The 12,354-nt window shown below is 53.5% G+C and overlaps 1 protein-coding gene across 2 annotated transcripts in view; it reads left to right on the top strand.

The window, feature by feature from the left end:
- Nucleotides 1-3,098: 3,098 nt before the first annotated feature.
- Nucleotides 3,099-12,354, top strand: part of MGRN1 (mahogunin ring finger 1) — a 40,222-nt gene continuing 30,966 nt past the window's right edge. For both annotated transcript variants that reach the window (XM_075564323.1, XM_075564325.1), the window contains exon 1: nt 3,099-3,347. In XM_075564323.1, the coding sequence (XP_075420438.1) occupies nt 3,260-3,347 (88 nt within the window). In that variant the 5' untranslated portion in view covers nt 3,099-3,259. The remainder of the gene's footprint in view (nt 3,348-12,354) is intronic.

Here is a 12,354-nt window from a genome sequence, read left to right as displayed (position 1 = left end):
AACAGATCAAAAGGGAAATCAAATGATATGGTAGTTTTAACCTAACTACATCTGCCCTCATTGACTTTACAGTGTATCTGGTGGCGAGACTGTGCACATCCCTGTACTAGGGTCAGAGGGGGTTCACCAGAGGCTTAATCTATGTGGGGTTTGGGCCTTCCACGGTCATCCATAGCCTTCTGCAAACCGGATGCTCATAATTCAAGCTCCATACCATTCCATGTTTGGATTTGGGTTTTATGATTTATAAGAATCCTTGCTCAGGCTCTCTTAAGCAGACCATTTAATTAATCAAGCATTAATGGTGTTACTTCTCAGGGGTAGGTGGGGGAACAGCATCATTCTCCAGCAAGCTCAAGTAGCTATGAGGTTAGGCTGTTGAGTTCAGTGTTGTGTTGTCGTTTCAACGGAAGGCAGTCCTGAGAGAGATCCCAAGCTGAAGGGCAGGAGGAGGGGTTTTAGGCCCAAGTAGGGCAAGAGAAAGGAAGTCTAGAGCATTTTCACCACTGCAGACGATGGAAATGTTCAAAGGCTGGGACCCTGAAAAGGAGGATTTCACCTCCTCTTTAAACTGATGATGAAAATAGAACCGACGGAGGGAGGGGAAAAAAAAAAGAGGACCTGATGCAAAGGGCTTAAGTGGAGAGCAAATGCTTTGAGAATGATTGGGGCAGGGAATGTGCGGATGTGCTTTATACAATTGATGTATGTATATGTATGGATTGTGATAAGAGTTGTATGAGTCCCTAATAAAATGTTAAAAAAAAAAAAAAAGAAAATAGAACCGACATTAGTGAAGTGCTGTTAGGTGCCGTCTGGTCAGCTGATTCCGACACCCAAGGACCCCCGTGTGACAGTGCAGAGCTGCTCCGTAGGCTGTCATCTTTACACGAGGGCACCAGGTCTTTTTCCCAACATATGAACACGTTAGTTTGAATCATTGCCAACCCTTCACTAAGCAGCCAGGCACTACCTTTGCAGATCCAGGGCTCCTTCATCAGCAAATTAAGTGAAAGAATATGTGTGGAGCCTGCAGCTCGATATCTAGCACATAGTAGGTGCTCAAGAAATGAAGGCCGTGATTGTGGGCATGGAGCTGACATGGTTACCGGAAATGTAGACTCTCATATTTGCACCAAGTCCCTCCCTTTCCTTCAACTCCTTCGTTTTTCATTTGATCTCCCTGGTCCCCTGACAATAGGAAGTTTGTATCCCAGATGCAGGCCCCTGGACAGGCATATGGCTCATTTTACCAAGGTCTGTGGTGAAGTCTAAGGCGTCCTGGTCGTGCATTCAGGTAAGCGTTGGGCTGCTAACTGCAATGTGGGCAGTTCAAACTTCGATGAGGCTATCTGCTCCTATAGAAATTTACAGCCTTAGAAATGCCATATAGGGTCCTTATCACTCGGAATACCGGTAGCCGTGAGGGAGTGTGGTGGTGAATTATGTGTTAGGCTGCCAACTGCAAGGTGAATGGTTTGAAACCACTAGCCCCTTTGAGGAAATAGAAGGGGCTTTCTACTCCCATAAAGAGTTACAATGTTGAAAACACACAGGAGCAGTTCTACTCTGCTCCATAGGGTCAGTCATTATGTATTGGAATTGACTTGATGACAAATTTTTTTTGGGGGTGAGGGGGGAGTGATCAGTTGGAATTTACTTGATAGGAATGGGCAAGTGGTGGTTAATTCAAAGTTCTGGTGGTGCAGTGGTTAAAACGCTCGAATGCTAACAAAAGGTCAGTTTGAACCCACCTGCGGCTCTATGGGAATAAGATGTGCAGTCTGTTTCTGGATCATTTTACAGCCTTAGAAACCCATTAAGGCAGTTCTAGTCTGTCCCATGTTGTTGTTATGGATTGGAATTGGCTTGATGGTCATAGACTGGATGGTGAATCCACCATCTTCCCTCCTTAGCTGTCTTCTTGGTACAGCAGGCTTGAGTACCAATAGCCCCATGTACTGGGGGTGGGGGGTGTATTCCTCTCCAAATCCCAGTTCATCAACTGTAAAGTAGCTAAACAAACAAAGATCCCCGCATGGCTTGTGTAATAAGAGGGGTGTGTATGTGTATAAGCCAGGAATCAAACTTGCCACCATTCAGTCACTTCTAACTCATAGAACTGCCCCTGTGTGAGTTTCTGAGGCGGTGAATGTTTACACCAGCAGAAAGCCTCTTTTTTCTCCTGTGAGGTGGGTGGTGGGCTTGAACTGTTGGTCTTGTTTTTAGCATAACCCAATACACCACCAGGGCTCCTTCAAGGGGAGAATGCCTTGCAATCTGTGAGGTTTATATCCTGGGCCAGCGTCTTGCAAAAATTGCCTCCAGCAGTTGACACACAGGTCTCCTTTCCTTTTGCCTCAGTTTCCCTATCTGTAAAACTGACAGAGGCACACTGCTTTCCCTGGGGCCTGTAAAATTCTATCTTCAAGATAATATTCAGGGCGCCGGACTGGAGACATGGTTCCAGTTCTGCCTGAAGCCAAAGCCAGCGCTTCACTTTCTCTCTGAGTCCCTGCCGGGTAAAGGCATGCCTTCCACTGGCGTGGGCAGAAGAGAGACCCTGGGAAGTGGGGAGACCCACAGGAGCTCAGGGAGGTATTTCAGAGGAATACATCGAAGGCATTGGGTCGCGGCAAAGGTCTACCCCTTTTGCACAGGTTGCACCTAACCTAACCCAACTCACTGCCATCCAGTGGAGTCCAACCCTTAGCACGCCATAGGACAGGGTGAAACAGCTCCTGTGGGTTTCCGAGACGGTCACTCTTTAATGGAATATAGAGCCCTACCTTTTTTTTCGTGGAGCTTCTGGCGGATTCGAACTGCTAACCTTGCACAGGTTAAGAGGAGATGAAAAAGTTCAGGTGTTAGTGCAGAGGGAAGAGCAATTTACGGAGCAATTGACGGTGCCTCCCCTGTGGATTTAGGTGCACTTGGTTTGTCCCACCGCGCTTGTCAACAACTTCTCAGGCCTGGGCGCGGCGCCTCCTGGGAAATGTAGTCCATAAGATGGCCCCGTGCGCCGAGGCCCCGCGCCCGTGGCGACGTCAGGACTCCATTTCCCGAGATGCTCCTGGCCTCGGAGGTGGCGGCAGCGGCAGCCGTGGCGTCGGGCTCTTGGCCGAGCCGGGGGTGGGGGCTCTGAGGCTTGGCGGCCGTGGGCGGACGACCGTGCGGCCTGCTCCGGGCCATGTCCGCGTGAGGACCAGCAGCCGCCGCCGCCGCCGCCCCCTTTCCCGGCCTCGGTCGCGCGCGCACCATGGGCTCCATCCTGAGCCGCCGCATCGCGGGCGTGGAGGACATCGACATCCAGGCCAACTCGGCCTACCGCTACCCTCCGAAGTCCGGTGAGCGCGGCCCGGCCCCCGGCGAGCTCGAGGCCACGGCGCGGTGGAACGCTGGTCTCAGAGGCGGGGCGACGGCCCTTCCCCTTCTGTGGAGGGTGCTGCGGGGGGCTCGGCCCGGAGCCTGGGGACACCCCCCCCACCTTGCCGCGCTTCTCCCGCTCCCTACCCCCCGCTCCCCGACCTCTGGGGGCTTGGGCCCCGGACCCCGCCGCCGCAGCTGCCCTGCCATCGTGGGCCCTGGCCCGAGGTCACCCCGGCGTTGCCGCTTCTGGCCAGGTGACCTTGGCTCAGTCACTTTCCCTGTCTCACCTGTGCTGGGGGCCGGGGTGAGGGTCAGGCGCCGCACGCGGCCTGGCACTTTGTATGGGCTTATAAAGTGGCAATTGTCAGAGGGCTGACATCACCACCATCATGGGCTCTCGCTCGCTCGCTGGTGGCTGGGTGTGAGGACTGGGCCAGTGGGTCTGGATGCTTTCCATGCCATCTGGCCAGGAGAGAGCTGGGGGGGGCGGGTGGGCGGGTGCCCTAAGCCAAGTTAGGAGAACAGGGCCTTGGTTGTAGGGGGCAACTTTCCCAAGGTCTCAACTGGGTAGCCACTCAACCTGGGGCTCCTAGGTGCCAGGTGAGCCTCCTTCTGGTTCTGGTGACGAAAGTGGGCTGACTCTGGACTCTTAGCTGTGACTCTTTTCGTTGATTGTGCTGGAAGTAGTTGGGGACATTCCGATGGCGTGCCTCAGATCCTGGCTTCTGTGGGGGGAGGATAGGTGTCATCTGCTGTTGGGGTGTGCTGGGTCTCACAGTTGACATCAAGGGGGCTCCAGGCTTCCTCTGCCTGGGTCCAGTACCACCTGTGTCCACTTGGTGGGAGGGGGTAGAATGTGGTCCTCCTCAGATGCTGCCTCAGACCCACTTGGGCCTCCTTGAGCCTTGTTAATTGCAGGTTGCGGTCCAGTGGCCAACCCGTGGGCACCCACTTGTGCAGAGCAGCATTGCTCCGGACAGTGTTGATGGCAGCTGTTAACTGAAAGGTCGGCAGTTTGAGCTCACCGTCCCACCTCTGGAGAACAATGTGGAAAGCTTTAGGGGCAGTTCTACTCTGTTCTCTCTGGTCATTGTGAGCCAAAATTGGGGTTTTTTTGGTTTTAAACATTCATATAAGCAGGTCACCAGGCATTTCTTCCGTGAACCTGCTGATGGGTTTGAACCTCTACCTTTTTGGTTAATAGCTGATTACCAAACCCCTGTACTACCCACTTGTCTTTGGCTCAGGTCTAGGACCCTGCATTGTAAACCTACTTTGCCAGGTGAGTCTGAGGATGACCCCGCCCAGATTTTGGAAGGCGAAAGAAGGGCCATTTGGGGCTTAAGATATGTGGGGGCTGGCTCAAAGTAGGAAGGTGGAGTCAGTTGTGTGTCTGTGGCACAGGGGGTCTCCATGCCTGCTGTGTGCCAGGCCCAGTGGCAGGGCAGCTGGGTAAGTGTGGGGCCATTGGCCAGGGGAAGTCTCCTGTGGAGCTGACATCCGTGGACTTGGTGGAGTGACTGGTAAAGGCATCCTCTTCCGCATTTGGGGTTCATCTTGCTGATCTTTGGCCGAGTGACCTTGGGCAAGTTAGTTAACCCCTTGGGCTACAGTTTCCTCATCTGTAATATGGGTTGATAGTTTTAACAGTGCACAGAGCAGTGCCTGGCATGTAATAAATGCTCCCCAAACACCAGCTGCAATGGTCATTAAAAGAGGAACGTGGGTGACCCCTGCGACCCTAACAGCGGTTGACAGTAGCATGGCAGACATTCGAAAAAGGTATAAGCTGAATGTGGCACCACCTGTCACCTGGGACCACAGTAAACTTAACGCCCCTTCACGTGGGATCTTGGACAGAACAGCAGGTATGTGGCTATTGTAGCACTGCTTTTAGATCTGGCCATGGCAGACATAGCTAATCAACCATGGTACTCTTTTTTTCCACTGATCCTGGCCTTGTTTGCAGAATCGGATCAATGACTACGAGTTGATGGGTGCTAGCACCAGAGCCAGAACCCAGTGGTTGGTTAGCACGGTGATAGCAGCCCTCTTCTGAACTGGCCCAGTCCAAAGTCTATCCTGTCTGGGGAATAATTTTTTCCCGTCTGCTTCCTCATCCTTTGGGCCACCTTGGAGACTCTTGTGCCTACCTATCATGCTCATCTCTCCTGGTCCCTAGCCTTTCCTGAGAGCCTGAGGCTTCTGGTCCAGGGCCACCTAATCTTCTGTTTCCTCAGAGACCCCAGTAGAGCAATATAAGGTAAGAGAGGGGCAGCGAGAGGCAGATGGGATCTTAAAAGCTTCAAACCCACTGCATTCCGACTCGACTCCTAATGACCCTCACGTAGCAGATGAAGAGTTGGGTTGCTAAACTCGAGGTTAGCAGTTTGAAACCACCAGCTGCTCTGAGAGAGACAAGCCTTTCTACTCCTGTAAAGTGTTACCGGTTCAGAAACCCACGGAGGAGGGTCTCCCCTGCCCTGTAGCGTTGTGTGTGCTAGTGTTGTTGTTTCCCTTATAGAACTTTCCATTATTAGGCGAGAGTTGAGCCACGAGGGTGAGTTCAGTCTAGACCTGGAGGGTGACTGAAAGCCATAGTCTCTGGGTTCCCCCAACCTCTCTCCCACCATGAAGTCTGCTCTCATTTAATTTGTGCTTTTCAATTTTGTTCCACCTTCTTTTCTTCCTCTACTCAAGATCTTCTCAGGGGAGGACCCTTTCAGAGCGTTGGTGGTGGTGGTCGGGCACCATCTAGTTCTGCTGGTCTCAGGGTCTTGGAGGAAGCATGTGTGTGACAATGTCCACGTGGGCCACTGGACTCACTGTTTCCTTTCAAAGGAACCATTTGACTTTCCTGCAGGAACTGCATCATTTTACATTCACACCAGGCCTCCAATTTCTCTAGGTCCTGGCCAACTTGTGTGTTTGGGGCCCCCACGAGTCAGCATTGACTAGGGGACAACTGGTTAGTGCTGCGTAAAGACCTATGTCACTGTGGTTTTGATTTACATTTCCCTGTTGAGTCACTCGATTTGGTGCCAGTGAGTTGGAGCTTTTGTTAATAGCTAATGATTTTGAGCCTCCTTTCGTGTGTTGAATAAAACAAACTCAGTGCCATTTAGCCATTTCTGACTCAGCAAACCTGTGGGCAGGGTGAACTCCCCCTTGTGGGTTCCTGAGGCTGTCAGTCATACGGGAGCAGAAAGCCTAGCCCTTCTCCCTCGCAACGACTGGTAGTTTTGAACTGCTGACCTTGCAGTTAGCCCAGCACATCACCACTACATTACTAGGGCTGCCGCTTGTGTCTTTTTAAATGCAGTTTGTTGAAAAGATTTTCCTCTCCCCCAAATTGATTTTGCACCTCTGTTAGTATGAGGGAGGGCTCATTTCTTCCCAACTGGGGGTGAGTTTATACCTCCTGGGAGACAGTTGGCAACTGCTGGTGTGGGATATAAAAAGACTTCCCTAGCTTCTCTCCCCAAATATGTCAGACCTAGGGCACTACTTACAACGAATGGTAAAGGATTGTCAAGTTACCTCCCTAAAGGCACCAGCCATCCCACGCAAGCAAGCCGATCCTACTGTCTGGCCCACCTTTGGCGGGGCTCACTCCCTACGGATAAGGAAAGTAATGGTTTCCATGGAGAGCCAGAGAAGTGGTCACACCTGCTCAGTGACATCCAGAGTCAGGCTGCCGGCCAGAATCTGGGATCCGCCCATCTTGTCACATGTGTACTCCCAATCCCTCCTCTTCCTATAGTGCGTACACCCCTAGATCACCCCCTTCCCATTACTGTGACGTATGTCTTTACCTGTGATTAGGGGGCTTGCACGCCCCCAAAGATATATAAGCCTTGGTTAGAAATAAATCGCTCCCTCTCCTGCCCGCCTTTCCTCCCTCCTTTCCTCCCACTTGGACCACCAAGAAGGGCTGAGGTTAGCGTACTACCATAAAATGTGTCTGACTTATTGTTTTACTCTTTCCTATTTCTCCTAATCTCTATGACTTTACTATAATCTTAATAATTCTTTTTTTTTAATCTTAATAATTCTTAACCGTACGATTGTGCCTACCGAGCCTCTGATTAGTTGTGGGCGCTGGTTTCCCCACATGCTGGGGCATTTTTATTGTCACAGCTGGGGACCATGGACTCCTGGCACCTGGCAGGTAGAGACCCTACACCCCCATCCCCAAGGATAACTTGCCTTCCATATGCCCCGCTCCCCCGCCCAAGCAAAGGATTGTCATTGTGAGTGGTTGCCATTGAGCTGGTTCCAAGTCGTGGCTAAGCGTGTCTGAAGGACAGAATCTGGGCTCCGTGGGCAGGGCCCTCATCAGCGGGAGTCCACGTTGTGGCTCCTGTGGGGTCCAGCCCAGGCCCTGTCTCCCAGCGCTCTGCTGGACAATATTCCAATGTAAAGTTTTCTTGTTTAACGTTTTATTGTGAACTGGGTGGAGGTAGAGAGTGGATCAATAGTGCACACACATTTCATTTCAGCTCCTCCACTGCCACCCCCTCACGTGCCAGGGAGTCTCTGGCTTCCTCCCTGTGGTCCATCTGCTGTGGGAGGGAGGCCAGGCTGGGCCCGAGCTGACCCACAGGAGGAGCACTGAGAGGGGCTGCCAGACCCTGAGACTCGGCAGCCCTGGGCCAGGCGGGCCTCACACTGGACCCTTTGAATATCAGGTGCCTCCCACTTTTAGAAAAGAGCCCTGGTGGTGGCATGGGTTAAGCATTGCGCAGCTAACTGGAACGTGGGCATTTGGAGCACACAGCCCACTTCTGTAAGGTTTACTGCCCCGGAAACCCAGTGGCTCAGGAGATTCGGCCCTGCCTGGTGGCCAGGCATCAGCATGGACTTGTAGCTGTGGGTTTGGTGTGGCGTGCTTGGGAGGTGAGAACGGTTACTAACTGCCGCTACTTCTCAAAAGGTTGCCATTTCAAACTTACACGGAGGCCGAAGAAAGGCCTGGCATTCTGCTTCCAAAAGACCAGAACCATGAAAATCCCATGGGGCAGAGTTCCACTCTTGACACCCACAGGGTTACCCAGTCAAAGCGTGGCCTGTTCTCTCCAGGTCTTTTCACCTCCTAAGCCCTGTGACACCATACTTCTCTTCCTCTGTAGCGGAGCAGCAGGATGGCTCATGGCCCCGTTGTCCCCCCACAAAAGCCCACTTCCAGTCAAGTCAGTTCTGACTCATAGTGATCTCACACAGGCTTCCACACCTGTCTATCTTTCTGGGAAGACTGCCTCACCTTTCTCCTGGTGGGTTGGTGGGTTAGAATCACCCGCAGTACCACCAGGCCTCTTGGCTCACAGTTGCTGCTGAGTGAATGCTGTGGAGTGGATCTCGGGGCTTAGGGCTCAAGAAAGCAGGTGCATGCCTCTGTCCCCTGGGGGGTGGGGAGGGGGCCCCAAGAACTGGCCTATGCAGACAAGGGCTTGGGCCTCCTGCTCAGGGACTCTTCTGCCTCGTCATTGCCGGGGCGTGGAAAGTTGGCTTCCCACCGTGGCCTCTGTGCCACCTGCATTCCCTGCCGGTGTCCCCCCCGAAGCTTGTGTTTTTCCCTGAGTGCTGTGTTGTTTGCTGGCCCTGGCCCCTCACGTGCAGTGGCCGTCCCTGGTCTTCACAAGCTGGTTTTCAGAAGTCTATCTCCACATCTTCTGTCCAGTCCCTCTTGGCTTGGAAGCTCCCCTGAAATCCTGTCAGTATTCTTAGCAAGATGCACCACTGTGGGGGTCACCCCGACTCAGAGCAACCGGACTGGACAGAGAAGACCCTCCCTGTGGTTCCCAGACTGTCAGTCTTTGAGGAGCAGAGAGTCTCACCTCATGGTTAGCAGCCCAGGATGTAAGGTTTAACCAACTGCACTACCAGCGCAGCTGGTTTCCTGAGTTGAAGGCAAGAATTCTGTGACGGCATCCCCCTGCCCACAAGCCCAGGCCAGCCACTGTCCTCGAGTCAGCTCTGCCTCCTAGCCTCCCTCTGGGACAGAATCACTGCGTTGATGATGGGGCGCTGAAGAATGACAAAGGTCCCATGGACAGCCAGAAGAACAAACACGTCTGTCTGGAGGAAGTGCAGCCAGGATGCTCCTTAGAGGCCAGGAGGGCAAAACTTCATCTCATGTACTTTGGACATGCCGTCAGGAGAGCCCAGACCCTGGAGAAGGACAACATGCTTGGTAAAGTGGAGGGGCAGCGACACAGAGGCCGGCCTTCGATGGGATGGACGGACACCATGGCTGCAACACTGCGCTCCAACATAAGAACAATAGTGAGGGTGGCACAGGGCGGGCAGAGCTTCCTTCTGTTGTGCACAGGGCCGACCACACTGACAGGACAGACTCGCTGCCCTGCGGGTCTCAAAGGCTGCCTGTATTTCTGGAATCAGAGAGCAGCATCTGTCTCCACAGAATTGCTGCTGTGTTCAGTCCTTCCAGTTTCGTGATTAGCGGCTGCGCAGTTCAATCACAGTGCTACCAGGGCTCCTTTGGCCCCTGACCCCAGGAGCTGCAGACCTTGGGGTACACCCATCACTGCAGCAACTCCCGACTTTGGAGTTCAGATAAAACAACAGCAGCAAACATGTGACCTGAGTCGGTCCTGGGTGTGGGGTGGGGGACCTGAGAATTGTTTTTAGGGAAAGAAGTCAGCCCTCGCTTGGGGTGAGGTGCCCCCAACACATTGGGCCTCATGGGGGAATGGGCTTGCTCAGCGTGTTCCTTTGAGGGACATGGCTGCTCTGCCCTAGAGGACCTGGGCCCGGTGTGTTTGTTGCTGGGCTCCTTGGAGCCTCTGTTTCCCCAAGGACTCCAATCTCTCTGACTCCAGTGAGGGCATGTGACGCTGCTGTGAGGGAGCCTGGATCCCTGGATCACACCAGGCACCAGGACGGTCATGTGCCTTTTGTCCAGCTCTGGATGTGTGTTCCCTGCGGCCATGACGGCCTGAGGCTGTGGACTATGGGACGTGGGGGAGGGGAGGGAGCCGATGGTGCAAACAGCAGCAGCATCGTGGGTTATGGACACACAGCAGCCTTCCTCCACGAGCTGAGCTCTGTTGCAGCGGTGTCCAGGCAATGGTCCTTAGGGGAGTGGGTCACCAGGTAATTTCTCCGGCTCCACTCTGCTGGTGGCTCGCCCTCAAGATCCTCAGCTTCCCCAGCCGAAGCCCAAAGCACCCACCTCTGGTGGCCCAGGTCCTTTCAGGCCTGGTTCTGGAGTGTGGGGTTCGGGGCCTGGCGGAACCAAGCCCTGGCCCCTGTCCAGCAGCACTGTTTGCTTTGCACTGGCCCAGGCCGTTTTCTGGGGAACGCCCGGCACTTCCTGGCTGACCTGGTAACAGTGACCCCCTTCTACCACCTTGCCCTCCAGGCGAGATGCTTGCTCCAGATCGTGTCCCATGTGGCTATTTGGAGAGTGTTCCCCGAGTGGTCTTGTATCTGTGCTGAGTACTGGCCATGGGGTCTCTGCATCCCTGAATTGGGACTCTCAGCTCTGTCCAGTGTCCAGCATCTGCCCTTCTTTGGGGAGGCCTTGGGGTGGGAGTGGCCAGCCCACCAGGACGGAGATGGGTCAGGGCTGAGGCCCCAATGCATGGTCACTGTTTAGGAGCGGGATCAGTGAAAGACTCCTGTTGATTAGCTTTATAGTGGTGGAGCAAGGTGAGGGAGGGGCTCCAGGGTGGGGCAGATGGCTAGCAGATCAGCCTCTCTGAAAAACTGGTGCCTTGGGGCACCTTGGAAGAAAGATCTGGTGGTCGGATTTGAAAGGTCAGGCACAGCAAGGGTTGTGGAGATGACTCTCCTGCACAGCTTGGCAACACATGGTCTAGGTGAAGGGGAGCTATTCACAGCGTGCCTGGGAAGTGAGACACTGGCAGCAGCTATCGGCACACCTGTGTTTCTGAAACCAATGGCCACTACTTTGGAAGGACACCTCCCCCGCCTCTTGTCCAGGCCTGGCCCAGGCCGTCCCCTCAAGTACCATCCCACGTCCTACTTCTCCTTGTCTTCCCTGTTGCCATTCCTCCACCTGCCCTGGGCCTCTTGCTTTGTGCTTGGGGAAAAGCTGCCCTTTTGACCTTAAGTGGTTAGTGATTGTCCTACAGGTGAATTGAGTCCCAGACCTGAAGTGACTAGGGTCCACACTCTCTAGCCGACTAGTAAGCTTAGTCTCGGATGATTGTGAGTTTGGTTCCACAATTTTCTCTGAGAAAAACAAACAAATTCTGTCACTAAGTCCATTCCGACTCATAGTGACCCCATAAGATAGGGTAGAACTGCCCCTCTGGGTTTCTGAGACGAAATCTTTGTGGGAGTAGAAAGCCTTTCTTTCTCCTGTGGAGTGTGGTTTCCAGCTGCTAATCTTGCAGCTAGTATGTAACCAGAACACAAACCCTGCCCAAATGCACTGCCATCTGACTCACGGTAAGCCTTCAGGGCAGAGTAGCTGTGCTCCCGTGTAGTTTCTGAGACTGTAACAACTCTCAGTAGAAAGTCTCACTTTTCTCCTGAGGAACGGCTGGTGGTTTTGAACTGCGGTCTAATGCAAAACCGACGCTGCTACGGCTCTTCCACTCTGTCCAGGACCTTCTCCTTGCTTTGGACTCTGTAGGCATCCACCCATGCGTAGAATTGCCGGCTCAGGTGGATTTTTGAGGACCCTCCACACAGTTCCCGTGCCGACAGCACTCCCACCAGCAGTGCATGAGGACTCCGTGCCCCCACCTCCTGGCCAGCACTGCCCTTTCCCGTGTCCCTGAGGGTAGCCCTTCCAGTGGGTGGTACTGGTGTCCCACTGAGGGTTAGGTTGCAGTTCCCAGGGCCACTTGTCCTCTTTGGAGAAACATCTGTCCAAGCTGGGGCCTGTGTTTTGATGGCTCATCTATCCGTCTGTAGACTTTGTGTGTTACTCTTTTCCCTGAGGAATCAACTTGAGCACCTTGCCATAGATGTCTCTCTCGTCCTAAGGAA

This window comes from Tenrec ecaudatus, chromosome 12 (assembly GCF_050624435.1).
Source record: "Tenrec ecaudatus isolate mTenEca1 chromosome 12, mTenEca1.hap1, whole genome shotgun sequence".
Taxonomy (NCBI): Eukaryota; Metazoa; Chordata; class Mammalia; order Afrosoricida; family Tenrecidae; genus Tenrec; species Tenrec ecaudatus.
Note: the sequence above shows the minus strand (reverse complement) of the source record. Positions and strands in the feature narration are given on the sequence as shown.